Consider the following 25,530-nt stretch of genomic DNA (forward strand, 5'->3'; position numbering starts at 1 on the left):
TATCGTGGCAAATCATGGCAAAAACGTGGCAAGGTCTTTTCTATATAAGCAAGCAAACCCACGAGAGTTCTATCACATTGCAAACCATAACAACAATCGTGAAATCAAACCATTTTTCCCTTGTGTTAAAAAAAAAGCATTTTCCCAAAAGAAAAAAAAATAGAGAGAAATTTCAATGTCTTATTATTTTCAAAATCGAGAGTGGATGGATCGACACATTGATCCAGTTGATAATAATGTTTCGAGAGAATTTACCGAAGGTGTTGAAGTTTTTATCGCATTTGCCTCGAGTCAAAATTCTTTCATGGAGCGAAAAACCATGCTATGTCCTTGTGTAAGTTGTGGAAACCGAAAGCAACGTGATGTAAGAACCGTATCCCGCCATCTTTACCGAGTCGGCTTCAAAAGTAATTATTATGTATGGTCAAGCCATGGAGAAACCTACTATGACGCTGGAGAATCATCGACGGGAGGTCAATTTATAGGAGATGAAGCAAGATATGTAGGCGGCCCATATGAAGAGAACATTCCTGGAGGAGACTTTGGGTCAACTGAAATACCGGAGAATTTGATGGAGGAACCCAACGAAGAGCAATATGAAGAGGGAGTGTTTGAAGCTTTTGAAGCCGCTAATCAACCACTATATGATGGATGTGTTGAAGGTATTTCTCAACTATACTTGGCATCTCGTTTAATGAAAGTAAAAACTGATCATAATTTGGCGGAGTCATGTATGGATGAGTTATCACAAACTTTTAGAGATGTTTTGCCACAACCAAATATAGCTCCTGAGTCATATTATGAGATGAAGAAGCTGACGAAGTCGCTTGGCCTCCCTGTCGTGAAGATCGATATTTGTGAAGATAATTGCATGTTATTTTGGAAAGAAGATCGCGAGTTGATGGCGTGTCGGTTTTGTGGAAAAGATAGATATCACCAAAAGAACCATGGAAAAGGGAAAATGCGTCCAAAACAGAGAATGTTCTATTTGCCTATTACGGTGAGGTTGAAGCGTCTTTACCAACAAGAGGCTACTGCATCACAAATGCGATGGCACGCAGAACATGAGTCGCCAGAAGGAGAAATGCACCACCCTTCTGATGCAGCAGCGTGTAAGCATTTTAACAAGGTATATCCTGATTTCGCTGCGGAAAGTCGAAATGTTTATCTAGGATTAGCAACAGATGGATTTAATCCAGTGGGTATGAGCGGTGAATCCCACTCGGTCTGGCCCGTCATCGTAACCCCGTATAACCTACCTCCTGGTATGTGTATGAAAAGAGAATATTTCTTTTTATCAGTACTAGTTCCTGGGCCAAGGCATCCAAAGAAGAGCATTGATATCTATCTGCAGCCGTTAATTGAAGAACTAAAAAGTTTGTGGAGCGATGGAATCGAAGCCTATGATGTCTCGAAGAAGCAAAATTTTACGATGCGAGCCGCACTAATGTGGACAAATAATGACTTTCCCGCTTACGGCATGATGTCCGGATGGATGACTCATGGCCGTTTAGCTTGTCCATATTGTCTTGATGATACAAAGTCTTTTTGGTTGCAACATGGAAGGAAGCATAGCTGGTTTGACTGCCATAGAATGTTCTTGCCTAGGGAGCATCCTTACAGAAGAAATGTCCAAGCTTTTCGCAAGGGGCAGACGGTAACTGATGATCCTCCACCATGGTTGACAGGAGAAGGAATTCTTCGCGAAAGAATCAACAACATCGAAGGACTGAAGGAAACGGTCGATTGTGGAGGAAATGGACACGAGAAACCTGCAAGCACTATAAACGGCTACGGCAAAGACCACAATTGGGTGAAGAAAAGTATCTTTTGGGAGTTGCCGTATTGGGAAAACCTGCTTCTTCGCCACAACCTGGACTTCATGCACGTTGAGAAAAATTTCTTCGATAATCTTATCAACATGGTGCTTAATGTTCCCGGGAAGACAAAAGATAATGCAAAGTCGAGGATGGATCTACCTGATTTATGCAGACGGTCTTAGTTACATATGAAGGATGATGGAACGATGCCAGTCCCGATATTCCGCTTGTCGAAGGAGGATAAAAAGGAATTTCTGCGATGGTTGAAAAATGATATAAAATTTCCAGATGGATACACTTCAAAGTTTAGTAGGTGTATCGACGAGACGAATAGCAAGATTTCAGGTCTGAAAAGTCATGATTGTCACGTCATTATGCAGCGACTTCTCCCATTTGCGTTTAAGGAATTACTTCCCAAAAGTGTTCACATTGCCATTTCAGGTACATAATCTTAATAATTAGTTTGATATGTGTTATGATTGACTAACTCCTATTATTTTTTTGTAGAGATAACACTCTTCTTTCGTGATATATCTGCGAAGATACTTAAGCACGAAGATGTTGCCATTTTGAAAGAAAACATTGCGGTGAAGCTTTGCAATTTGGAGAAGATTTTTCCACCTTCGTTCTTCGATGTTATGGAACATCTGACCGTACATTTAGCAGACGAAGCTGCTTTAGGTGGTCCAGTGCAATATAGATGGATGTATCCTTTTGAGCGATACATGTACCATCTGAAAAAGAAAGTTAAAAATAAGGCACACATTGGAGGTTCCATCGTTGCACAATATGTGAATGAGGAAATATCTACCGCGTCTGCTAACTTCTTTGGTAATCCACAAGTGGTACCTGAGGTTCCACTTCCCGGAGAAGTTCGGTTTACATATCAATATCCAGATGTGCCTAACTTGTTTTATCACGAAGGTCGGGTTAGTGGAAAATCTGAAGAGAAATGGCTAACCGATGATGACTACACCGTCCTCCAGACTTTTCTGATGCTCAATTGTGATACATTCGAACCCTACGAAAGGTACTTTGATTTTTTTTTCTTGGTTATTGTTTTAGGATATCTGAAGTTATAATCTCTTAAAAAAATTCACAGGATGTTCGAGGTGTTTGTGATGGAGAGAAACCCGTATATGTCTGGTAATGACCTACAAATACTGAAAGACCAACAATTTTCCGAATGGGTGAAAAACTATGTGAGTTTCCGAGATTATTTGATTTATAATTTGAATGAAACTTATCAATTATAGATATAAATTAAATTAACAGGTTGTGCAAGCGAGTAACACATGAGTTTCCGATGTGGATGTTGGATTTTGTACAAGGTCTGCAACGTAAGTATAAATCTTGGCCGATTTACCATTCACGTGGCTACTGCTTCCACACACATAGCCATGGACAAGATAAGAAAACCCAACATTACGATGTCCAAGTTCGTGGAACCACAGATACTGACTATTACGGTTTGATCGAGGAGATAATGATGGTTGAGTATTTTGGTTCTGTTGGACTGAAGGCCATGGTTTTTAAATGTAAGTGGTTTGATACAACTGAAGGTCGGGGAATTCGAAAACATAATTCAGGAATCGTTGATGTGTCTCCGCGCTGGCAGTATGAGAAATATGATCCATTTATCTTATCTGGTAATTGTGATCAAGTTTGTTTTATTCCTTATCCGCGGGTACGACATACATCAGCCAACGATTGGTGGGCATGTACAAAAGTTATGCCTAGAGGGGTTCGAGAAACGTCTGAGGATGCTCTTGGTGCGTTACAAGATGATACACACAACCAAGTTGTTGCACGGAGCGTGATGGTGCGCATTGAGACGTATGTTGTCGAAGATGATTCAGATTATGAATCCACGCCAATTGTTCCTGCTAATGACGAATACGTTTCAGAAGATGAATTAGACGAGGCTTGTATTGATTCGGATTCTGAATCTGATTCAAGTTCTTAGTAAGTTTGTTGTTTATGAAGTTTTTAAAAATTGTAATATAAATAAGTAATCACTTGGTAATTTGTAGTTTATGAAGTTTAAAATTTTTGTAATATAAATAAGTAATTTGTGAAGTTTTAAAATTTTTGAAGTTTTAAATTTATGAAGTTTTTAAATTTGTAATATATAATAAATTTTTAATTTATGAAGTTTAAAATTTGGAAATATGAAATAACTAGATTTCTTAGTTTTAAAATGTTAATATATTCTTAATTTCTAATTAATAGTTTTGAGATTTCATAAAAAAAAAAATTCTAAAACCTTACTAAACCCTAAACCCTATCTATACCCTAAATCTATTTTCCACCACATAATAAATCCAAAAAAATTTCTTCCTAAACCCAAAACACATTTCCCTCCTAAACCCAAAACCCATTTCCCTCTAAACAAAAGCCCAATTTCTATACTTAAGGAATTTTTTTTCCCTCAACAATTTTATCACGTGTCTCTCTCTCTCTCACGGAGTCTCTCCCTCTGAAACTCTCTCAAACCCTTCGCCGCCTCTCTCATCCTCCCTCGACCCTCTCTCACAGATTCCTCTCCCTCTCTCTCTCTCACGGAGTGTCTCTCCTTCTGAAACGCTCTCAAACCCTTCGCCGCCTCTCTCATTCTCTCCCGACCCTCTCTCACAGATTCCTCTCCCTCTCTCTCAACGATGGCTCCTTCAACTGGAATCCCAAACGAATCCCGTCGTCGCCCGCGCTCTACCGGATTACAGCTCCCAGGTTAGTGAGCCCCTCATCTCTGTCTCGATTCCTCTTGGTTCATTGGGTTCATTGGGTTTCGATTAGACTTCCGAGGGTTTCGATCTAGTTTTTTTTTTGAGTTTTGATTTACATTTTTAGTTAGAGTTTACATCTAAAAGTGTGTTTTTTTTTTCAGTTTCGATTTACATGTTTATTTAGGGTTTACATCTAAAACTGTGGGTTTTGATTTCATGTTTTGATTTTTGTTTTCGGTTTTGTCTCCATTTGAAGTTTTGATTTCAAGTTTCGATTTTTCCAGTTTCGATTTACATGTTTTTTCTTCTGTCTACAGATATGCGGCAAGGGAGACCTCAGTTGACCTTATCGGAGCCTTCTGCCATGGCCCCATCTTTTTCTCCTCCCATGTCTGTACCTCCTGGAGCTGTTCCTCACGCATCTGCCGGCTCTTCAAGTGCAGCGCCTGCAGCTCCTGCCCCTTATGTCAGGAGAAGAGAAGATGCTCTGCTACGTGCGCCATCTAGACGTAACCAGCCACACCTCCATCCTGACAAGATCAATGGAGCATTGTGGTAAGACTATCTTGCATTTAGATTTTAATATTTAAACTATGTGTTTGCCATTTAACAATGAAACACATACATTATTGTTCTTTTACAATCATCCTGATTTAGATTTAGAGCATTGTGGTAAGACTTAGACTTAGTAATGATTTAGATTTTATTATACATTACAGGTAGCAAACTACTACTGATAGATTGTAGGTATTTGTAAAAGCATTAGACCAGGTTAAAAAAAATTGTATGATGAACCGTGTATAAGTAGATTAAGTGTAGAGTTTAATATATGATTTTTCTTTGATGTTTGCCATTGTCTTGTCTCAGGTTTGGTATTGATCCTGAAGTCCATGCTTTTATCCGAGCAACATGGCAAGGAAACTATTGGGGGTCGTGGGCAAGCTGGAACTTCGTTCCACCTGAGAAGAAGGATCAGTGGTGGCATGCGTTCATTGTAAGTGCTTCTTTCCCTCTCTTTTTCCCTTTCTCAGCTATAAGTAACAATCAGTGTTTAACTCTAATGACTTATATTATGTTCTTTTGCAGCAACACTACTACTGGGAGGACCAATTCCATGATGAAATCTACTTGAAATGGAAGAAACAAACTCAGGTTACCGTCTGTGGCCGCATCAGCCAGAAAAGGAGAGATAACCGGCAACCTTCCTACATGTCAGACGCTCACTGGGCAACAATGGTTGAGAAGTACAGCACTGAGCAAGCGAAAAAGAAGAGTGCAAAAGCTGAAAAATCTCGTAAGTCTGCTCCAGTTGGGAAGAAGATGCACAAGCACGGTGCAGGCCCACGCTGTTTCTTTAACATTCAGTATAATATGGTAAGTTTTGCCTTGAGTTTATTTTCTTAATTTTTTTTGCCTTAAGTGTTGTCTAACTTCCATCTGTTTCCTTTCTTATAGATGGTTGATGAAGGTTTGGATGAACCACCTTCATACACAGCCCTTGCGAGGAAGACTCACACAGGTAAAGACGGCTCCTTCTTAGACGAACGTACAGAGGAACTGGTGCTGGAGGTTGGGGAAGCCGTTGAAGAGATGTTACAAGATGGATCTCCACATGGCGACAGTCAAACCGACTCCACTGCTGCTTCAAATGCAAAGCGCTACCTTCTCAACCAAGAATACATCAAGGTCATCTCTTCTCTCATCCTCATTTTATTTATTTCAGCTTACTGGAAATGCTTGTGTTGTTTAATTTAATTATTGGAAATGCTTGTGACTGTCCTAGTTAGTTATGTTGCTTGTGATTGGAAATGCTTGATTATGATTATTTTTCCTTTCCTTTTGCAGAGAGGAAAGACAAAGAAGGGCACAATCTACGGCCTTGGCAGTGCTCAGTACAAGAACAGCAGTCCTTCTGTGCCAATTCCTGTCTCACTCAAGCGCAACCTTGACGTGGATATGCGCATGTCTGGCTTCGAGACCACCATTTATGAAGTCAAGGAAGACATTGCTGGAGTCAAGGAAGATTTCACTGCTTTGAAGACAGAGATCAATGCTTTCAAGACAGAAGTCACAGGGGGGATGTCTGCAAGCCAAGCAACTCTCAACATTATTCTGCAAACTCTCCAATCTCAAGCTTCCACTTCTGCCTCAACTGCACAACCATTTCAGCCTCAAGCTCAGTCACAACATCAAGGTCAGCCCCAAGCTCCAGTTCAATCTCATCATCAGCCACAACCTCAAGCTCAGTCTACGGCTCCACCACAACATCTCTCGACCAATACCCATTCTGATTTAGATAGGTGGTGCCAAGAACTTGATATGTAAGGTTTGATCAGTTCATGTATTAAGCTACAATATTTTGTGTACTTTGGTTCAAATTCATGGATCTTTTGAATGTTTGAATGTTTGAAACTTCAACTCTTATGTAATATATTTCGGTTTCAATGATATTATGACTTTCTATTCGCATATAGCATTTTATATAAATTTCAAATTTGTTTTTTATAATTGATTTTAATTTTTTTTTATAATTGGTTAAACTAGCCACGAAATGTTTCGTCAGTAAAACGTAGCATATGTTACGAAAGAAACCGTAGCAAAACCGTGCCTGTTGCTACATTATATTTCGTATCAAATCGTAGCAAGTTACTGAAATCGTGGCAAGCATTGCCACGAAAACTTTCGTAGCAAAACGTGGCACTTTGCTACGATTTTTGATACGCGTTCTTTTTACTACGCTCGTATACGTACGTTTTACATTTCGTAGCATTTCGTGGTTTCTGCTCCGTATAACCACGAAATATTGGTCATAGCCACAAAAATTAACGTGGCTGTAGCGATGTTTTTTACTAGTGGATTGGTTAGTTAGGCTGTTGTGTGAACTGAATAAGATTGTTTTGATTAGTAATTAGTAATTACATTATATTAGTTTAAATTAAATTTTGAAAGAATGACTAAAAATATAGGATGCATCTAATATATCTCATCTTTTTAATGCAATCCACATAAAAACCCAGCTTATTATTTAATATAGGAAATTCAAATAACACAAAAAACCAAAAAAAAAGCACAAAGCCTCAAATCGAAAGTACAGAATAAATCAAAGCATAACAACAACTTGAAAAATAGGGAAATGAGTTCAATATCGGAAAGAAACTTGATCTTCAGCCTAATCATTCTTGGTCTTCTCTTGTTTGATGATCTTGATGCATTGTTTCTTGGAAGAAGATGTTAGGTCCTGTAGGTCATAATCATATTCCTTGCGCTTTGTTATAGGAGTTGGACACTCATCAGAGGAAATTTGATCCAACATCATGGCCTAAATCCATTTAAAATTTTAGGCTTTGTTAGAAACTATGATTACGCACACAGTAATAACAACATGTAAGGCAAACACTTAATAAATAAAAAATATACTTACTGATCCAGATGACATGGTAGAAGAAGTAGTGACCATATCAGAATTAGATTGAGAGTCAGTCTCGATAGTAAGAACTTTATCTCCAGAACAAACCTCTAAAACAACAAAAGTGTCTGAACCATTTGTGACATTGTCTGACGTTATGGAAATACCAAAACAGAAAGACTTTCCAACCAAACTAAGAATAGGTTCTGGTAATATCTCTGGATCTTCAATCTGATATAAAGTAGAAATATAAGGGGGTTAAATCTAAACTATTATCGTGGGAAATAGTAACTGCAAAACACAAATTCATATCAAAATATACCTCCTCATAAGATCCATCCCATAATTCTTCAGCATCCACTGCGACGATGGACTTACCAACAGAGCCTAGTAACATCAAATTACATGTTGCAGAGTCATCTTTGACAACCAAATGTAGCTTGAATCTATACAAAAAAAAAACAAAAACTCAGGATATAGTAAGAATAATTGGATCAAATAAAATATGTGAACTCTCAATAATTAGTTTAAGTAAATATCACCACTTACTTGGGTCCAACCGTACTGATATTAGAACGACAATGTTCACAACAAAACAAAGGCTTATCTTTCTTTGTCATCCTTCCATAATCAACATTAGGAATCTTATTGACACGTTTTTGGTGCCAGTTACAACCAATGTAGAACCAAGACCAATCTGTATCTATTGCTTCAATAGTACATATGATTTTGCAAATCTCCACCTAAATATTTTATAAAATTAAAATCGACTTGTTTTACAGTGCTCATAACCATAAGGCAAAACAATTAAATTCTGAAAAAATGTATAATGTACCTAAGTGGCCTCAGCGGCTTCTGAAATTGTTTTGATCTCAGCATCATTCCAGTTATATAAAAAAATTTTACCATCCTTCTTTCCAGATGGTTTTTGGACCAGAGCAACAGAGAGATCATCATTTGACAGCCTTAAATGCATTAAGATCAGTAAAATTTTGACATTTTAAAAATTAGATATGAAAGATACGCGTGTAATAATATATAAAGCATAACAAAAGAAAAACCTTTCAGTTAAATGGGTAACTTCAGGGATCATTGCATTCAGGAACAGACGTGAAGCATCAAAAGCATTAGTGATTTGCAGCTCTCCTATTAAGCATTAAACATAGTGTTTGAATTCGAACAAAAAACAAATTAATCAACTACTGTTATAAGAGTCAAAACAAATACCTCTAAATTCCTTGATTTTTGCAAACCTGATCAAACAAATAATTGTTTGATCTTTGCCAGAAAACGGTTCAAGTTGCTCGGCATATGTTCCCCAGAGACAGCATGCTAGATTGTTTCCTCTGACGAAATCAAAACATGTTATTTAGTAAACGAAAAATAAAGTGTATAAGCTAACGAAAACAAAGTGTTGTGAAAACAAACTCTGCGTCAACTAAGCGAAACTGAACCCTCTTTCTGTCTTCGCCAGAAACTTGAACAGTCTGTACATCACCAAGTTCATGAATTCTTCCTATAACATCTGTGAGATAAAAAAGAGAAACATAGGTAACGACTTATATCAACTAACAGAAATGATTTTAAACAATATGAATATAACAGAAAGTGAGATTACCTATGAGGAAAGCTGGCTTTTTGGTTCCATTTTCAATTTCTCCATAATTAGCAAGATATAGGAAAAATTCTATCATCAGCTAAATCTGATCTTGATAGCACAGCGTATTCTGCTATAACCATCTTGTATTTGTAGTTGGTAGTTCGATATTGACCACCAGCTGGAGTGACGGTAACATGTTCAATAACTCCCCATGAATCTATAGGAAAGACACGTTGAATCCGTTGCATGAGAGATCGTTTGCTAGTAGCATGGATCTTGTTACCTTAAGAAAAACACAGTCATATTAGATAGATTTCTGACATTAATAATACAATGAAAGAAAGAAATGTGTATTACAAAACTTACCCATTGATCTGCTAAGACCATCTCGAAAGTATCACCTGCAAAAGTTGTGTTTTGCTTCCATGAATATAAACATTTCACTTGAATTCTCCGGTTGTCTTTGAATGGCCTGAGTTTTGTGAGAGGAACAAATGTCGTCATTTTAGACATTTGCGGTTTTGTGTTTTCTTTGATATGATTTGGAGAATTGATGATGAGATATATATAGTTGGGATAGCAAATGGGATCCCGTTAGGTTAATTCGTAATAATTATATGGTAAATTTTGGTAGTTATAATTTAAACGCAGAATCAATGGCAAAATCTTTGCAAAATAATTTAATGTACATTCATTATTTTTTATCTAATAGGGAAAAAAGAATATTAGATCTTTAGAGATATGCATTACTTGGTTGGCAAGTTGTTTGAAAGATAATTATATATGCTAGTAGCGGCCGATATTAAATAGGGATTACATTAATATCTTAATTAATTATGTAGATTTAGGCGAGATTATAGGCGCTATAAATTAGAATTTTCCTTTAACAAGATATGTGAATATCTGTTTAGTTGGTGTAGCTTTCGTAACACGCTTTTTGGCTTGGGAAAAAAGATTGGGTATCACGCAGTAGAATATCCTTTTCAGTTAGATGTTATCTTCACTTTCAGATACGCATGGAAGATTTGATTTTCTTGTTTTAAAACCGATAATATCATATGTTCAAATAAAAAAAAAACCGAGGATATCAGGCCAAATAATAGAAATTGGGTTTCATGATTTTCTTTGTTGAATCCGTTTAATAGAAACAATATTCTTTGTTGATTTGTTTTTTAATAATCGTAAATTTAGGAGTCATTTTTGGAATATTTTGTAATATGGAAGGAAGGAAGTTTAAGTAGGTCCGATTTTCTATGCAAAATCTTAGCTAATATAATATATAAGGAGAATCTTTTACGCATATACAAAATATACCAAATTGAAATAGGTATGTCTCTGTTGCGATTATAAAATTGCATCATACTTCGGGAACCAAAATCTAAACCATAAAAAAACCAAACCGTACCTTTATTATAAAATTAATATACTAATTGTTAGTATGCATAGTCATAAAGAATATTATTATCTGTTTATATCATGCATATGTAATAGAAAACGTGAATATAATGGTGTAGATACGTTTTGATATGAAAGACATTTTGTAAATATATGTTCAATCGATTGGTTTGCTGACGGTTAGAAGATTTTTAAACATTTGGTTATTGATTTTTTTGTGTTCGGTTTGTAAAACACTAAATTTAGCATTGATCTGGGCCATTAACAATTTGTAAGCCCAAAACTATATCATGGGTGGATAAGAAATACGAAAAGGCAAAAATGTTTCAGGAATTAAAAAAAGAAGTCAAATGACAGAGTTTAATGGTAGTGGCATAGGGACGTAATTTTTGTGCAACTATAAGGAGTAATTACTATCTGTATTTCTGCCTTAATAATTTAGATATATAACATACATGAAGCAAGACACTCCTTATTTTTAGGGACACCCCCATACTAAATATCCGTGTCCAAGTATTATTTGATATTCACTCATTTAAAAAGTCAATAAAGAGATGTGCTATTTATAATTTTTTTCTGTAGTATAAGCCACTTATTTCTATATGCAACACCTCAACGTAAAACATAAGAACATTATTATATGTAGCATGCGCATGAAAGTCCCCCTTTGCATCAGAAAATTATAACGCTCCGACCGCCCACAGCTAATGGGTCACCCACGCCCGCTCTCTCGGCCCGTGGGTTCCATCCCATCCGACGGTCGGTCCGTTAACTTCTGAAGGCTCGAAATCATTGTTTACTGACCCTGCAATCACCACCCGACATTTTCCCATGCTTTGGCCTCACTCGCATGTTATCGCGAATCACTTTCCGATAGGTCACCCATCCTTCCACTACTCCAGCTCAAGCACGCTTAACTCTGGAGTTCTTTCAGGATGTGCTCCGGAAAAGGTAAGTCAACTTTGGTGACATAGGTAGCCAAATCAATTCTCTTAAGCCTTTTCACATATCACAACTCGGGATGTTACAATTCACCGCCTCTCAAAGAACGCAACGTCCTCGTTGCGCTCCACGGCAGGTCTCAAGACGCCTCTCAGGTCAGAACTGAGATGGCTAACCAGCTCTGATACCACTTATAACGCCCCGACCGCCCACAGCTAATGAGCCACCCACGCCCGCTCTCTCGACCCGTGGGCCCCATCCTGTCTGACGATCGGTCCGTTAATTTTTCAAGGCTCGGAATCATTGTTTACTGACCCTGCAATCACCACCCGGCCTTTCCCCGTGCTTTGGCCTCACTCGCACGGTATCGTGAATCACTTCCCGATAGGTCACCCATCATTTCACTACTCCAGCCCAAGCACGCTTAACTCTAGAGTTCTAAACGAATGTGCTCCAGAAAAGGTAAGTCAACTTTGGTGACATAGGTAGCCAAATCAATTCTCTTAAGCTTTTTCACATATCACAACTCGAGATGTTACAATTCACCCCCTCTCAAAGAACGCAACATCGTCGTTGCGCCCCACAACAAGTCTCTAGACGCCTCTCATGTCAGAACTGAGATGGCTAACCAGCTCTGATACCACTTATAACGCCCTGGCCGTCCACGGCTAATGGGCCACCCACGCCCGCTCTCTCGGCCCGTGGACCCCATCCCATCTGACGGTCGGTCCGTTAACTTCTGAAGGCTCGAAATCATTGTTTACTGACCCTGCAATCACCACCCGACCTTTTCCCATGCTTTAGCCTCACTCGCACGCTATCGCGAATCACTTCCCGATAGGTCACTCATCCTTCCACTACTCCAGCTCAGGCACGCTTAACTCTGGAGTTCTTTCAGGATGTGCTCCGGAAAAGGTAAGTCAACTTTGGTGACATAGATAGTCAAATCAATTCTCTTAAGCCTTTTCACATATCACAATTCGGGATGTTACAAAAATATTATCGAGCATTGGGCCGGCAACAAAAGAAGCGACATTTGTGTTATTACCCACCGCGACGCTGGCAAGTGTAAGAACAGCACTGAGGACGCCATCCGGTGAGTAAATAGAGCAATTTCCCGTCTGAAGATTAATTGTGATATAGCAGGAACTAGGTGTAAACAGAAGTGTTTGTAAAAAGTTGAGAAACATGAGAAAAAAACCATTCGGTTGAGTTAATGTTTCAGCGAGGTTGGCGGTTAAGCCACCACATGTTAAGATAACAGTGCCATTTGAGATAGGAGGGGCGTTAGGGTCTCCGTTAAGGCTACACCGTGCGATACCCTTAATTTCGACTTGGCCAATGCTGAGGCCACCAAGTGAAAGAACGTGAGAAGGGGGAGAGACTGCCATGATGAGAAGTATGGAGATGAGATAAGCTTTCAATCGTCTTGACATTTCTTGATTTGTGTTTATAGAGCTGTGTGTGGCAAAGAAGCATAAGGTGTGGGTCTTTATATTGGTAGATATTGATTCATCTTGGTATGATGTATTGTCATTGGAATGTGTTTTTCACGATTAAAGTTTTGACTTAGCGTCTCAAGGTTTATTTGTTGTGGATAGATGTTATAAGCTTCTCTAAGTCACATATGATATGGGTATCTATACTATTATTTGAGAAGTGAATTTACTTATTTATCTTGTTCTCCATAATTTTAGGCTTAGTCATTAAACAATTTTAATTTGACAAATTAAAGTTTTAATATCTAATAAATAAATTATATAATTCATTATTTAACTGATTACAAACTAATATTATAAAAATATCTCAAAAATAAATGAAAAACGTTTTTGAAAAAAGAAGAAGATAATTCCATGTATTTATTTTGTGTTTATCTACATCTTTATTTCTTATTTATTTATTTTTATAATTAGTATTATATATACACATATCATAATTAGATTTATCACTATACTAAAATATTATAAATATTTTTATACAAAATAAAAAAATTTGATTTATATTTTTTTGTAAACATAATATGTCATGTCATATTTTTAAAAATTATTAAATTTATTTTAGTATTAAAATACTAAAAAGAAGTATATAAACAATAACAATAAATTTGATTTATATTTGTTTGCGAACGTGATTTTCGTGATATTTTCATTTTTATTCTTATCATTCAGTCGCAAGAATAACTTGTATTTGTTATTTAAGTTGAAAATTTAATATTTCTTTGTTTTTATTTTTACTAAATATTTATTGTTATAATCCAGTTGCAAGAATAACTTTCAAAAAAGAATATGTTCAAAAAAAATTATAACTTTGTTTAAATTTCCTCAAATATACATTACATATTAATGTTTTGTTTGTCAACATAGTTGGCCTGCTTGAGTGTTTATTCAATTATTATAGGAAGTATTTCCCAATATAATTATACATATATCAATATTATTATTTACTTTGACTAATATAATACAGTAAAACTTCTATAAATTAATAATGTTAGGATTTTAAAATTTTATTAATTTATAGAGATATTAATTTATAAAAGTTCCCTTATTTAGATTTATTATTTTAAGATATATTTATTCTAAGATAAGAAAAATATTTGATTTTAGTGAATAGATATTAGTTGTTATTTTTAAAAATTTGACATTCATATTAATTTTATTATATTATTTGGTGTATATAATATATATTGCATATAACTTAAATGTGGTTTTAGATATAATATTATAACTAAATCTCATCAAAAATATATTAAGTGTTAAGAAAATATAAAGATAATTCCATTATGAATATAAAACAAACAATATAACAATAGTTTTTTACTTATGTAAAATATGCATACATATAAATTATTAATTTATAACTTTAATGGGATCATATATTTACATAGAATTTTTTATAATATTATTATCTTATTATTTTATCGATTTGTGTCAAATTTTGAACCGGTCCAAATTGGGACCGGCGAAATTTATTAATTTATAGAGATTTTTAATTTATCGAGTATTAATTTATAGAGGTTCTACTATATGTAAAGCTGAGTTTGGTTTAACATTCTTGTGCTTTTGATTTATTTTGAAATTTTGTAGGTTATGCTAATTCCTAAAATTTGGTTTAATAACATCACTTTATATTAACACTTATATATTTGTTTATTTAATTATATCATTGTTTATAAATTAATATAATAAACTTTTGTTCAAGATAACAATATATTTACAAGATATTAGTGTTGTTATCCAAAAATAATGTTTTTAAATCAATAAAAATTAAGAAAATGAAAGATTAATAAAAAAAGTATAAATTTAATATTTTATTTATTTTTTTTATCTTTAAACAAATAATATATTTATTAATAAATATTTATTAAATAACAATGCCCGCATTTGCGGGCAAAACTCCTAGTTATAATTAATGTATATGTTTTACGTGCACGAGATGTAGTTTGAGTTACTAAAATTTGTTGATTGCATAAAATAAATTCCAAGCAATATTATGATTCTTTTTGGATAAATTTTCTATCGTATTAACAAAATCGTAGTTAGTGTAAGTTTGTTGAAGGGAAACAAGAGAAAGATGTGTACTGTACGTCTGTATAAGGGCTAGGAACTCATCATAAGTTTATAATGTTGATAATTAGATGCAAATCATGTGAAGCTCAGTTGTTTTTTGTCTCTTCTCCATCCACAGAATCTTTCCTTACTTGAGGTAGAATTCAGTATCCAAAGAACTATCCGAGCTTCATCATAACCATGTTTTATCGATGTAATTTGTCAAATTATTTATGCTCAAACGAGCTTAGTGATAATAGAAAGTAAACATAAACTGGAAATAGCTCTAGAGAGCTTTATTATACAAAAGAGAAATGAAACGAGGAAAGTTTAACTTGTCGCCAAGAACACAACTTATATTGATTGATATATATATATATATATATATATATTATATATATATGAGAAAGAAGAGAGTTGTTATTTTTTATCTGTCTTCAATCGTGATACACAAACATATTATACAAAGGAGAACGCAACAAAGAGAACAATACTAGTGCAAGGGTTAAGAACACACGTGGGTCTGGATATGGAAAATTTTGATCTCTATTCTGATTTAGGTAGCTATATTTTTGGTTACATTTTCTGTTTTTTATTTTTTTTTGTTAATGAATGACTTTATATTTTAAATATGTTTAGAGAACTCGTATACTCAAGGATATATACCAAATTCCAAAATATCTGCTAATTTCGTACCTCCATGTGATAAAGATAAATTGTATATTCATTAGTGACGATCATAATATACCAATATCATTTTGAAATAGAAAATAGTTGTATTCTAAATAGGAATGGGATAAGTTTTTTTTTGTTATAGATCGCTATATATTAGTGGCTGTAAATAAACAATCTATATTATTAAAAGATAAGTACCCTTTAAAAAATACTCCTAAGTTTTCTAACTTATTTACACTTCTATGCCACTGCGAATTAAATTAAACTACATATTTTAATGTTTGTCTTTTCCAGTTAAATTAATGAGTTTTCCTTAATCAAATTTAAACTTAATGTCATTAAATGAACCTACCTATTTTAATACTTGTCTTTTCCAGTTAAATTAATGAGTTTTTCTTAATCAAATTTAAACTTAATGTAATTAAATGAACCTAAAAATACATCATATTTAACATAGCTTATTACAGACGAGTACGGCCCAATAATGAACTTGAATTTTATTTTTACGAAAACGTGAATCACTTGACTTAAATAATATTTAAAATATATTAACTACAATATAACAAATGCATATAACCTACCTATGCTTTAGTTTGAAATGATCATGCTTAAGTTTTATATAGTCAACTTACATCATGCATCGATCGATGTACAATATTCAAACCACCTATAGCTTTCGTTTTCTTTATAAGATGTATCAACAAACCAATCATCTTATTGATTTTCTAAGCTTTATAAAAAAACAAATCAATAAATACAAACTCAAAATCCAATATCTTCTATTAATCAAAACAAAATATCTTCAATGTCGTATCTTTAATGTAACTACTAAATATAGAAACTATAACCATAATTACACTAATTATAAGAATAGATTTGATTCCAACCAATTGATCTATTACTTCAGTAATTGATTTGCTTGCAGAAGATGAAACAATAAATTTAAAATTTATAAGAATATAAAGATATAGAGATTCCAACCAATTGCCTATATTTGCGTATGATTTTCGCATAATAAGCTTCAAATTGAACATTGAAAAAGATAGAAAGATTTTTTTTAATCTTTTACCGACATATAACTTAAACAAAACGAAGAGTTAAAGGTAATTTTTTTTTGTTACACTTCCCGGAAAAAAACGGTTACAACATGGGCTTTCATAATATGACCTTTTAACATATTAATGTTATGGACATTTAATAACTATCTTGACGAAAAACAAAGACTATAAATAATTTATTATTAATAAAATTATGAAATTATTTACAATTTGATGACTAATTCATCGCCCTTTTTTATATGTTAAATTTTTCGTAGAAGTTCAAAAATCATTTTATTTTATTTAAATATGTATAACTAATTTAGAATCTTTTATGCCATACTAAGTCATAATATAATATTTCTTCATATTTTACATTAATAACCATTGTTTTTATATATCGTCTACAATTCTCTAATTAATTCTATTTGTTCAATTTTTTATATGATATCGAATATTCGTCATAAATGGATGGTTTAAGATGCCAAAAAAATTATTTACTTGGTGAATATAATACATCAAATATTACAAATACATCATTTAGTTAAATAAATAAACAAAAACCAAAAATTCATACCTGCGCTGGCGCGCGGATCAGGGTCTAGTATATCTTAAAATAAAACATAAAAAGATACTATAAAACAAATAAATATAGTTTTAATACTGAAGTAAAGAAACTAAAATGAAGACGTAAATTGCTTTTTTAGAAGTTTGTTTCCACCACTGTCGACTGAACTTTGTTTTACTATTAGTCAATCATTTATAAATACAATCATAGAAAACTCACATGTACAAAAGATGTCTTCTGTGGCAAGGAATATCAATAAAAGAAGCCCTAGTCTCTGCCTTAGAGATGTACAATATATATATATATATATATATATCCATATCGGTTTCTACGTAGTGAAACAACAGTATTGTTCACAAGACTAAAATAATCAAGTGCATGAATGCAATTGCAATAGTATAAAGTGTAAGAATATAATATACTGAGCATCTACATTTGTATTTAAAAAAATATAACAGAATTTAAACAATATTAATTCGCTTTGCCTAAAAAAGGGTGAAAGTAAAACGCACAAAACAAAGCCTTCATGTTCAGGCTACATTTGGTAACGTTGGAAGAAGAAAGCCTGAACCTCTGAGAGTCTGTTCAAATATGTGACCAACTTTCAGAAACTTCTCCTAAAACCAATAACAAAATAAAACTCAATCAATCATCATTCTAAGCAAAATCTAAGTGAACCCAAGTATAAAAAAACTTGTTCTCAAGCTAATCTTGAGAGTAATCAAAGAGTTTATGTAACAAACCTCATCGAAGGCTTCACCAATCATTTGAAGAACAACCAGTAGACCTGAGGAACCTCCTTCAACTAATCCACATGGTAATATACAATCGCAGGAAGCCCCACAAGAATCACATTAACCTGCAAAAGAACTCATACGACACAACTTTATGTTCTGTGTAATGAAAACTGGTTAAAGAGAGTCAGACGAGAACATCTATTTGTTATAATTCCTATATTAGCACCAAAGAGAACATGTAGTTGTTGAGCTCGCTTGTAGTATGCATCGTACGTAACCCGCATAATGTTGCCATTAAAATTCTCTTTTTCACCTTCATAACACAAAAATTGGATTTGATTATTGTGAAATGATGGAAGTAATGTAAAATCAATTTATGAAATCACACCTCTCCACCATGAGAACATATTCATACAGATTATTGACCTCGTCAGTCATAAATTGTTTCCCATATCTTCATTTTCAATAGAAAAATCAATCTTATAATATATAGATCACATACATTGTGAATCAAGTCTATCACCGTGTTTACCTGACACCATCATTACGTGTTGCAAGATGATTCAGATGAGGCAATCAGATGTAAGCTGGTAATCCAAGAGAGAATGAAGGAAGAGAGACATGTGAATTTGGGAACATAAATCTCTATGTATTTCTACACAAATAACACACAAAACAACATAATGTCAGAGAAACAAACCTCTGTTCCTGAGTTGAAGATCTCATTCCAGAATGAACATTTTCTTCAAGCGTCTCGCGAATGAAGCCAATTTTCCCTTTAATGGTTTAGATTCAAAAGAATCCATAGAAAGAAACTGTGATTGGAACTCAGGCACATCCTAGACAAAGCAAAGATACTTTTAAGTCAAAAGCAAAGACGTTTCTACTCACTAAAGCAATGTTAATCATCAATTTCGAATTTTAGATCGATGTGTACTCATCTCAAACCAATACCCAGAATCTCAACTGAACCACTCTGAAACACAATTCTTAAAATCACAAACACAAAAAAAATCATGATGCGTACTCACGTCTAGTTCAATCGTTATCAATCTTTAAATCAATCCATACGAAAATCTCAATTTAGCAACAAATCATGGAAACAACGATGAAAATAAGAAAGAGAGGAAGAGGATGGAGAAGATGAGAACGATAGATGATATATGATAATATAAGATAAGAGAAAAATATTTTTAACCGTGTGTATATTTAGTCACAACTTTTGGAATATGTCCAAAAATAAAACATGCCACGGTAGATTAGATGGTCACTATTTGTCAACAAACAATAAATGGATAAATAGATATGGGCTAATGGACGTGGGCTAGCGCAGTTTACAGCTCTAATCAAAGCCGTCGGCGTTTGTTTCACCAACGCAAAAGCAGAGGAGCTGGAGCGCTGTCCACGAAGACTCTCCAACCATCTCTTGTTGTATACTCAAACTTCCAGTGTCGTCCTACAAGCCATGCCATTGCGGTTCCACCAAGCAAGCCACCAATCTGAAATTCACCAGAGATGTTATTCATCAGACCACTACTGCTCCAAGCAAAATAGAATTGGTTAATAGATTTTGAAGGCATGCTTTTGGTTACTTACATGTCCCCAGTTATCTATGCCTCTGGATACTAGACCCAATGTCTGCGTTGTCAAAGCTTGTTAGAATTTGAGAGAGATTATATAGATTCTATAAGTTTCTACCTGACCATGTTTAGGGCAATATAACCTGATCTATCTGCATCAGATTTTCATTGCCACCTCTGACCATTTGTTTGTGTCTCATGACAAATACAGCTACCGAGCCAACCTACAAAAAAAAAAAAAGGTATCATTAACAAACTTCATTTTGTATGAGAACAAATGCTTATGGTTCCCCAAGGAACTTGTCAATCCGAAAATTGCACCGGAAGCACCAACTGACGGCGCTTTGTTGAGCCAGGAACTCATTGCTGAACCTAGAACTCTTAAGATGGTTTTTGTTAGTCAACTATAATCACCCACAACAAAGAAAGTCTATGAAACATAATTACTTGCGATTGAAGAAGTGAAGTAAACGGCAGGGAATCTCGTTGGGCCACCTAAACTCTCAGTAGTTGGTCCAATGGAATTCAAAGAATAGCAATTTATCTAAACACAAAGGGGGAAACAGTTTAGCCATACAGAAAGAAGTAAGCAGCATTGACTAGGGTCATTACAAGGATGAATGGTGGATGAGAAACTGACCATGAGATGCATAGGATTTGCATGACGAACAGAAGATGTAGCCAGTCTCCATAATTGACCTCTATCGATTAAGCTGTTAACCTGCATTCAGCTACAATTGTCCAAGGTACTTAACCTTGTTATACTTCTCTACAATGTATATTTCGTTATATTAAAGCAATAATCTTAGGATAAACATTTTTCATTTAACAAACTTAAAGCAAAGATTGGTTGGAAATACTTGTAACATCTGTAGCTCTGTTATCTATCAGTGTAGTAATTAATCAAGAAAAAATCAATGACAGTGAATCAGTCCCCTATTTATGAAATTATATAATTCATTTACAACATTTTTAAAAAAAGATAACTTACATCGGTTTCATCATTTTGGCTTTTTTTGGCAATGACATGAGATGTGGCTCCTCTCATTCCTCAAAGAAGATCCTGCAAGGGCAGAGATCTCTTGCCGAAGGTGAAATCTATGAGCTCTGGATGAGAACCGTACTGACGTACATGACACATAGATGTACAATTGATAGTATCGTCGTGAAGAGCATCTCTTTCCAGAAAGATATGATTAGATTCTTACGTATATATTTTACAAAATATTGCAAAAGTGTGTACCTCCTAAGTTTGAGACTTGGTGCTGCTATTCCGCCAGAAGCTTGAAGGGTTGTCCTAACATGCCTCTGCATTGCACATAAAGCACAAAACCCAGTCACATGGACTACACAAACGTTTTCATGAGAGCATCCAATTAGACACTGAATAAAAGACCCACCAAGCCAAGCAATTAATCAAACCAGCTTCTAAATGCATACAGCGTTTCACATTGCTAACATCTAGAAAGTAAGCATCTAAGCACTCATGTGTATGTCAAAAATTGCAATACAGAATTCAGAAAATATGTATTCCCAAGATTCTTCAAACCCAGACCCTACAAATCACCGACACCGACCAAATGTCAACAGAACCACAAAGGAGTTCTCAGATAAATAAAAAGACAGATATATTTATGTTAATCAGTGAGTGCTCAACCTTCCCTCTCTTTTGATTTTTTTTCTTGCGAACTTGGAACTTGTTACTGCAGCAGGGATCAACGTCTCCATCTTGAATTCAGAACCACCATTAGAGAAGCCACTAAAGGGTTTCCTAGCAAGATGAAAACCAAGTCGCAAAACCTTCGTCCACTTCTCCGAACCCTAAGACAAATCGCCTTCGTAATCACTTCGTACAATACGCTTATCTTGAAATCCCCAATTTGCGATGATCTCTTGTTCCAGATCACAAAATCTTTTAATTATGCTAAAAATTATTTAGTTGAAAGGGATAGAGAAAAACGAAAATATATTGTTTGTTGTAATAAAAGGATTTCCTGAATAATAAAGATAATTAAAAAGCATACTTTAAAATAAAGCAGTTGTAGAGATCTGTAAATATTGTTGAAACAGAAGCGCATCTCAAAAAAGGGGTCTTCTGTTTTAATAGTATCGATTAAAACTGAGTTCCAATAATGTATATTGGGTAGAATCACGTTTTCAAAACATTAAAATTACTGTCGGTGAAAACATAGAACATAAAGATTTTATAGTGCACAAGACATTGAACATTCTGTAATGAATTGATCACATACATGAAACAATAAGAAGGATAAATACAATGAAACGCAAGGATGTAAGTAATGTTTAACATCAAAAGACTTTGCTAAAGTATTTGTCGAATAACTTATCAACCATAACTTGATAAGCTCTTTCAGTTGGATGGTAGCTATCCCAAAATATATAGGCCGACGAATTAGAACATGTGAATGGATTATATGAGTTGCACATATAAGAAATTTCGAGAAAACCAGTACCGCAACAAGCTCTATCAGCTACCTCGAAACCTGAAACATAATAGGATGTTTACTTAAAACTTAGTCCACGTTTTTAATACAAAGGAATAAAAAAAAAAATATATATATATATATATATATATATTATGTTTGTGAGATGAATTAACCGTATTTTTTAGGATTTTGGATCATGTCCAAAAAGGTCTCATAAACATCAACGTAGAAGATAATACCATCCAACTCTCTACCTAAAGATTTCAGTGCTGGAGAAAGTCTAGCGTTGAATTTTTTTGCCATATTGTTTAAGGGTTTAACACATTCTCTTGTTAATACACTTCCACGCACTGATCTTTGAAGTGGTACACATCCAACAGGAAGTGCACTAAACACCCCAATTTTTCGAGCTCCAAGCTTGTGTAATTTCTAAATATTATTAAATAAATAATATTATTAGTTGTTATTTTATTGTTGTTTGATTTAATATTTGAATAAATCTAACACACTTACTCTTACGAATTTAACTGCTGATTTAGCTAAGAAAGAAGCATACGATGCAGGGTTATATTTATGAGATTGGGCTATATAAGTGTGAGCAAGGTCATTGCTACTAGAAACCACGAGAAAAATGCCACTGTTCAAGATATGTCGAGCTTTTCTTTTTCCATAACGTCGTTTGATCGTTGATATATACTCTTTGAAATATATTAGTTGATCCCCCACTGATATCACCGACTACAAAAGATCAACAAATAAAAATTCTATATTATTTACTAATTTTTTTTTTTTTGAATATTTAGAGGTTCAATCCCGAAAGCCCTTAATTACATCCCCTTGGACGAGATCCACCCCATTTTAAATAGCATTCTTTAGGAGAGCAAGCCTCTCTCAACCGGAACTGGATCCATAACTTTTCAAAATTCTTACTAGGTAATTTAAGAGTTTTAGCCTCCAATCGAAATCCCTATTCCTAAATAAATAAAACTAATTAATATTTCCTAGCGTTCCTAAAAAATATCACCATTCACGAGGAATACATTTTTCTTCTGATTCTCTACTATTCTTTTTTTTTTGTAGAAAAATAAAGAACAAAAGTATTCCTTGTTAAATTTGAGAAGGAACAACCATTCTTTTTATATTCGTTCCTCTTGTTTCCGGAATGGTCACCAGTCGAAGTATATGATAACATACCATAGTTTCGGCTGTCAGTGGATCATAACCGGTTCCTCCAGACGCAAATGTTATACCTTTCAAAAGATTTCTAGGCTTCAAATTTGGACTTAGGTATGCTGGTAATGTCTTAGCCAACCCCAATTTTTCCGCTGAAATAAAATTGGTTAAAACAAGTGTAGAACGATGTAAAAATAGTTATAACTCTTTATATAATCAAATATAAAAAATAGTTCAAACAATTACCAATAAGATCAGAAGGAACTTTTCCATCCGAAAATCTTCCAGTGGCCAATCCGCCGGGAAAGTCTTTGCCATAAGGAGGGAAGTTGGACTTAAGAAAAGTTGAGAGATTGTTGTTGTTACCAGTATCCATTATTGAATCTCCGAAAACTATTAATGCAGGGATTTTAGCCTTCTTTCTTTGCTTTGCTGCATCCGCTTGGACGGCTAATACCAACACGAGCCATAACACGTAAAACTTCATTGTTTGATTTGTTTAGTTTTCTGTCGAGATTTGGTTTGTCTTTTTTAGTTTGTAGACATGCATATATATATATATATGGGTCCCTTCATATCATGGATATCGCTTAATATTTATTATCAAAAAAATAATATTTATCATCAATAAAAATGTAACTAATTTGTTTTCAAATTGAATATACAACTTTTGCAATACCGTAAACGTAACCGCAATTTGGTATAATCACAGTAATATGTCATATTTTCGATATAGAACAGTATGTTTATATTAGCTACTACTATATAAGAAAATGTTCAAATCGTGGTGAATCGTCGCAAATTAAAACTGCTGTTAGTAAAAAATGCTACCAAATATAAAAGAAAAATTCATGGCTTTTTTTTTCTCTGGCTGCTTCGATCATTAAATGCTACCAAAAGTTTGATTGTTGCACCTTTCAGTATGGGTGACAATTTTGGTTAACCTAATCAATGATCTAACTTAAACTAACCTTAAAATTCCAAATTTATTTAGGTTTTACGTATATTCAAAAGTCCATTTAGATTAAATTAATAATTAAACTCATGACTTATTTTACTAGTATTTATATGTATAAGTTAATTAGCTCACTACAAAAAAACACATGCTTAACGAGGAAATTTAACGAGAAAAAACAATCCTCGTAAATTTACGTCGATTTTACGAGAAACTTACGTGGAAAACTAATGTCATCGTTATTTCCTCGTAAAGTAACGACAAAAGCGTTTCGTCGTAAAGTGGATGTAATTTGACGAGTATTTTACGAGGAAATACTATTTCCACGTAAATACGACATAAACTTCGCGTGTTATTTACGAGGAAATAGTTTATGTGTATTTAGCGAGGAAATTTTGAATCCACCAACTTTGTAGGTGTAACACGTTTTTTTTTGCCACCTAATTAATTTTCGTCGTAAATTCATAGGAAAATTACAACTACCAGATTCGAAATTTCCTATAAATATGGATGTTTGAACATCATTTTAAAACACCAACAACAAAAAACGTTAAAAAGAAAAATGGCTGGCTCCGGGACTATCTACGAGTTGCGGAAGTGGATGTATATGCATAGAGATGCTAACGGGAGAATGACGAAAGAATACCTTGCGGCCTGGAGACATTTATGCATCAAGCAGATTCAACACCGCTCGCCCAAGAAAGTGGTAAGATGTTCTGTCCTTGTCGGAAATGCAACAATTCGAAACTGGCAAACCGTGAAAATGTTTGGAAGCATTTAATAAATAGAAGTTTCACGCCAAATTACTATATCTGGTTTCAGCATGGAGAAGGTTTTAATTATGATCAGAACGAAGCTAGTAGTAGTAATAGCAATTTTCAGGAAAAAGAACCGGTTGATCATCATTTGCATAATGAACATAGT

The 25,530-nt window shown here is 34.3% G+C and overlaps 5 protein-coding genes across 24 annotated transcripts; 2 read left to right on the top strand and 3 right to left on the bottom strand.

The window, feature by feature from the left end:
• The first annotated feature begins 205 nt into the window (after positions 1–205).
• On the top strand, positions 206–2,002 carry LOC106359260. The gene has a single exon (XM_013798989.2). The coding sequence runs from the start codon at positions 206–208 to the stop codon at positions 2,000–2,002; it is 1,797 nt and encodes a 598-aa protein (XP_013654443.2).
• A 2,320-nt stretch (positions 2,003–4,322) lies between these two features.
• LOC106360153 lies at positions 4,323–8,187 on the top strand. Its single transcript, XM_048750822.1, has 6 exons — positions 4,323–4,550; positions 4,864–5,101; positions 5,414–5,540; positions 5,633–5,920; positions 6,002–6,232; positions 6,392–8,187. The coding sequence occupies exons 1-6, from the start codon at positions 4,481–4,483 to the stop codon at positions 6,869–6,871; spliced, it is 1,434 nt and encodes a 477-aa protein (XP_048606779.1). The 5' UTR covers positions 4,323–4,480; the 3' UTR covers positions 6,872–8,187.
• LOC106359262 lies at positions 7,716–9,922 on the bottom strand. The gene is made up of 9 exons (XM_048749794.1): positions 9,919–9,922; positions 9,690–9,835; positions 9,571–9,586; positions 9,381–9,477; positions 9,180–9,298; positions 9,014–9,098; positions 8,275–8,398; positions 7,968–8,183; positions 7,716–7,865 (listed from the first exon to the last, which is right to left on the bottom strand). The coding sequence occupies exons 1-9, from the start codon at positions 9,920–9,922 to the stop codon at positions 7,716–7,718; spliced, it is 957 nt and encodes a 318-aa protein (XP_048605751.1).
• A 9,701-nt stretch (positions 9,923–19,623) lies between these two features.
• LOC106359264 (GDSL esterase/lipase At1g59030-like) lies at positions 19,624–24,193 on the bottom strand. Of its 20 annotated transcripts, none has more exons than XM_048750835.1 (13): positions 23,898–24,193; positions 23,673–23,803; positions 22,992–23,216; positions 22,652–22,907; positions 21,689–22,535; positions 21,275–21,339; positions 21,023–21,154; positions 20,672–20,762; positions 20,479–20,575; positions 20,353–20,403; positions 20,175–20,255; positions 20,048–20,089; positions 19,624–19,950 (listed from the first exon to the last, which is right to left on the bottom strand). In XM_048750835.1, the coding sequence occupies exons 1-5, from the start codon at positions 24,136–24,138 to the stop codon at positions 22,342–22,344; spliced, it is 1,047 nt and encodes a 348-aa protein (XP_048606792.1). In that variant the 5' UTR covers positions 24,139–24,193; the 3' UTR covers positions 19,624–19,950; positions 20,048–20,089; positions 20,175–20,255; positions 20,353–20,403; positions 20,479–20,575; positions 20,672–20,762; positions 21,023–21,154; positions 21,275–21,339; positions 21,689–22,341. The 20 variants fall into 20 exon arrangements, with proteins under 20 accessions (XP_048606792.1, XP_048606794.1, XP_048606787.1 ...); XM_048750837.1 differs by having other exon boundaries at positions 20,353–20,411; XM_048750830.1 differs by lacking the exon at positions 20,353–20,403 and having other exon boundaries at positions 20,150–20,255.
• On the bottom strand, positions 19,819–20,758 carry LOC106359263 (RHOMBOID-like protein 10, chloroplastic). The gene is made up of 6 exons (XM_022697835.2): positions 20,672–20,758; positions 20,483–20,575; positions 20,370–20,435; positions 20,175–20,255; positions 20,048–20,089; positions 19,819–19,950 (listed from the first exon to the last, which is right to left on the bottom strand). The coding sequence occupies exons 1-6, from the start codon at positions 20,756–20,758 to the stop codon at positions 19,819–19,821; spliced, it is 501 nt and encodes a 166-aa protein (XP_022553556.2).
• Positions 24,194–25,530: the final 1,337 nt, after the last annotated feature.

The sequence above is a fragment of the Brassica napus genome, chromosome C3 (genome assembly GCF_020379485.1).
Source record: "Brassica napus cultivar Da-Ae chromosome C3, Da-Ae, whole genome shotgun sequence".
Classification (NCBI taxonomy): domain Eukaryota; kingdom Viridiplantae; phylum Streptophyta; class Magnoliopsida; order Brassicales; family Brassicaceae; genus Brassica; species Brassica napus.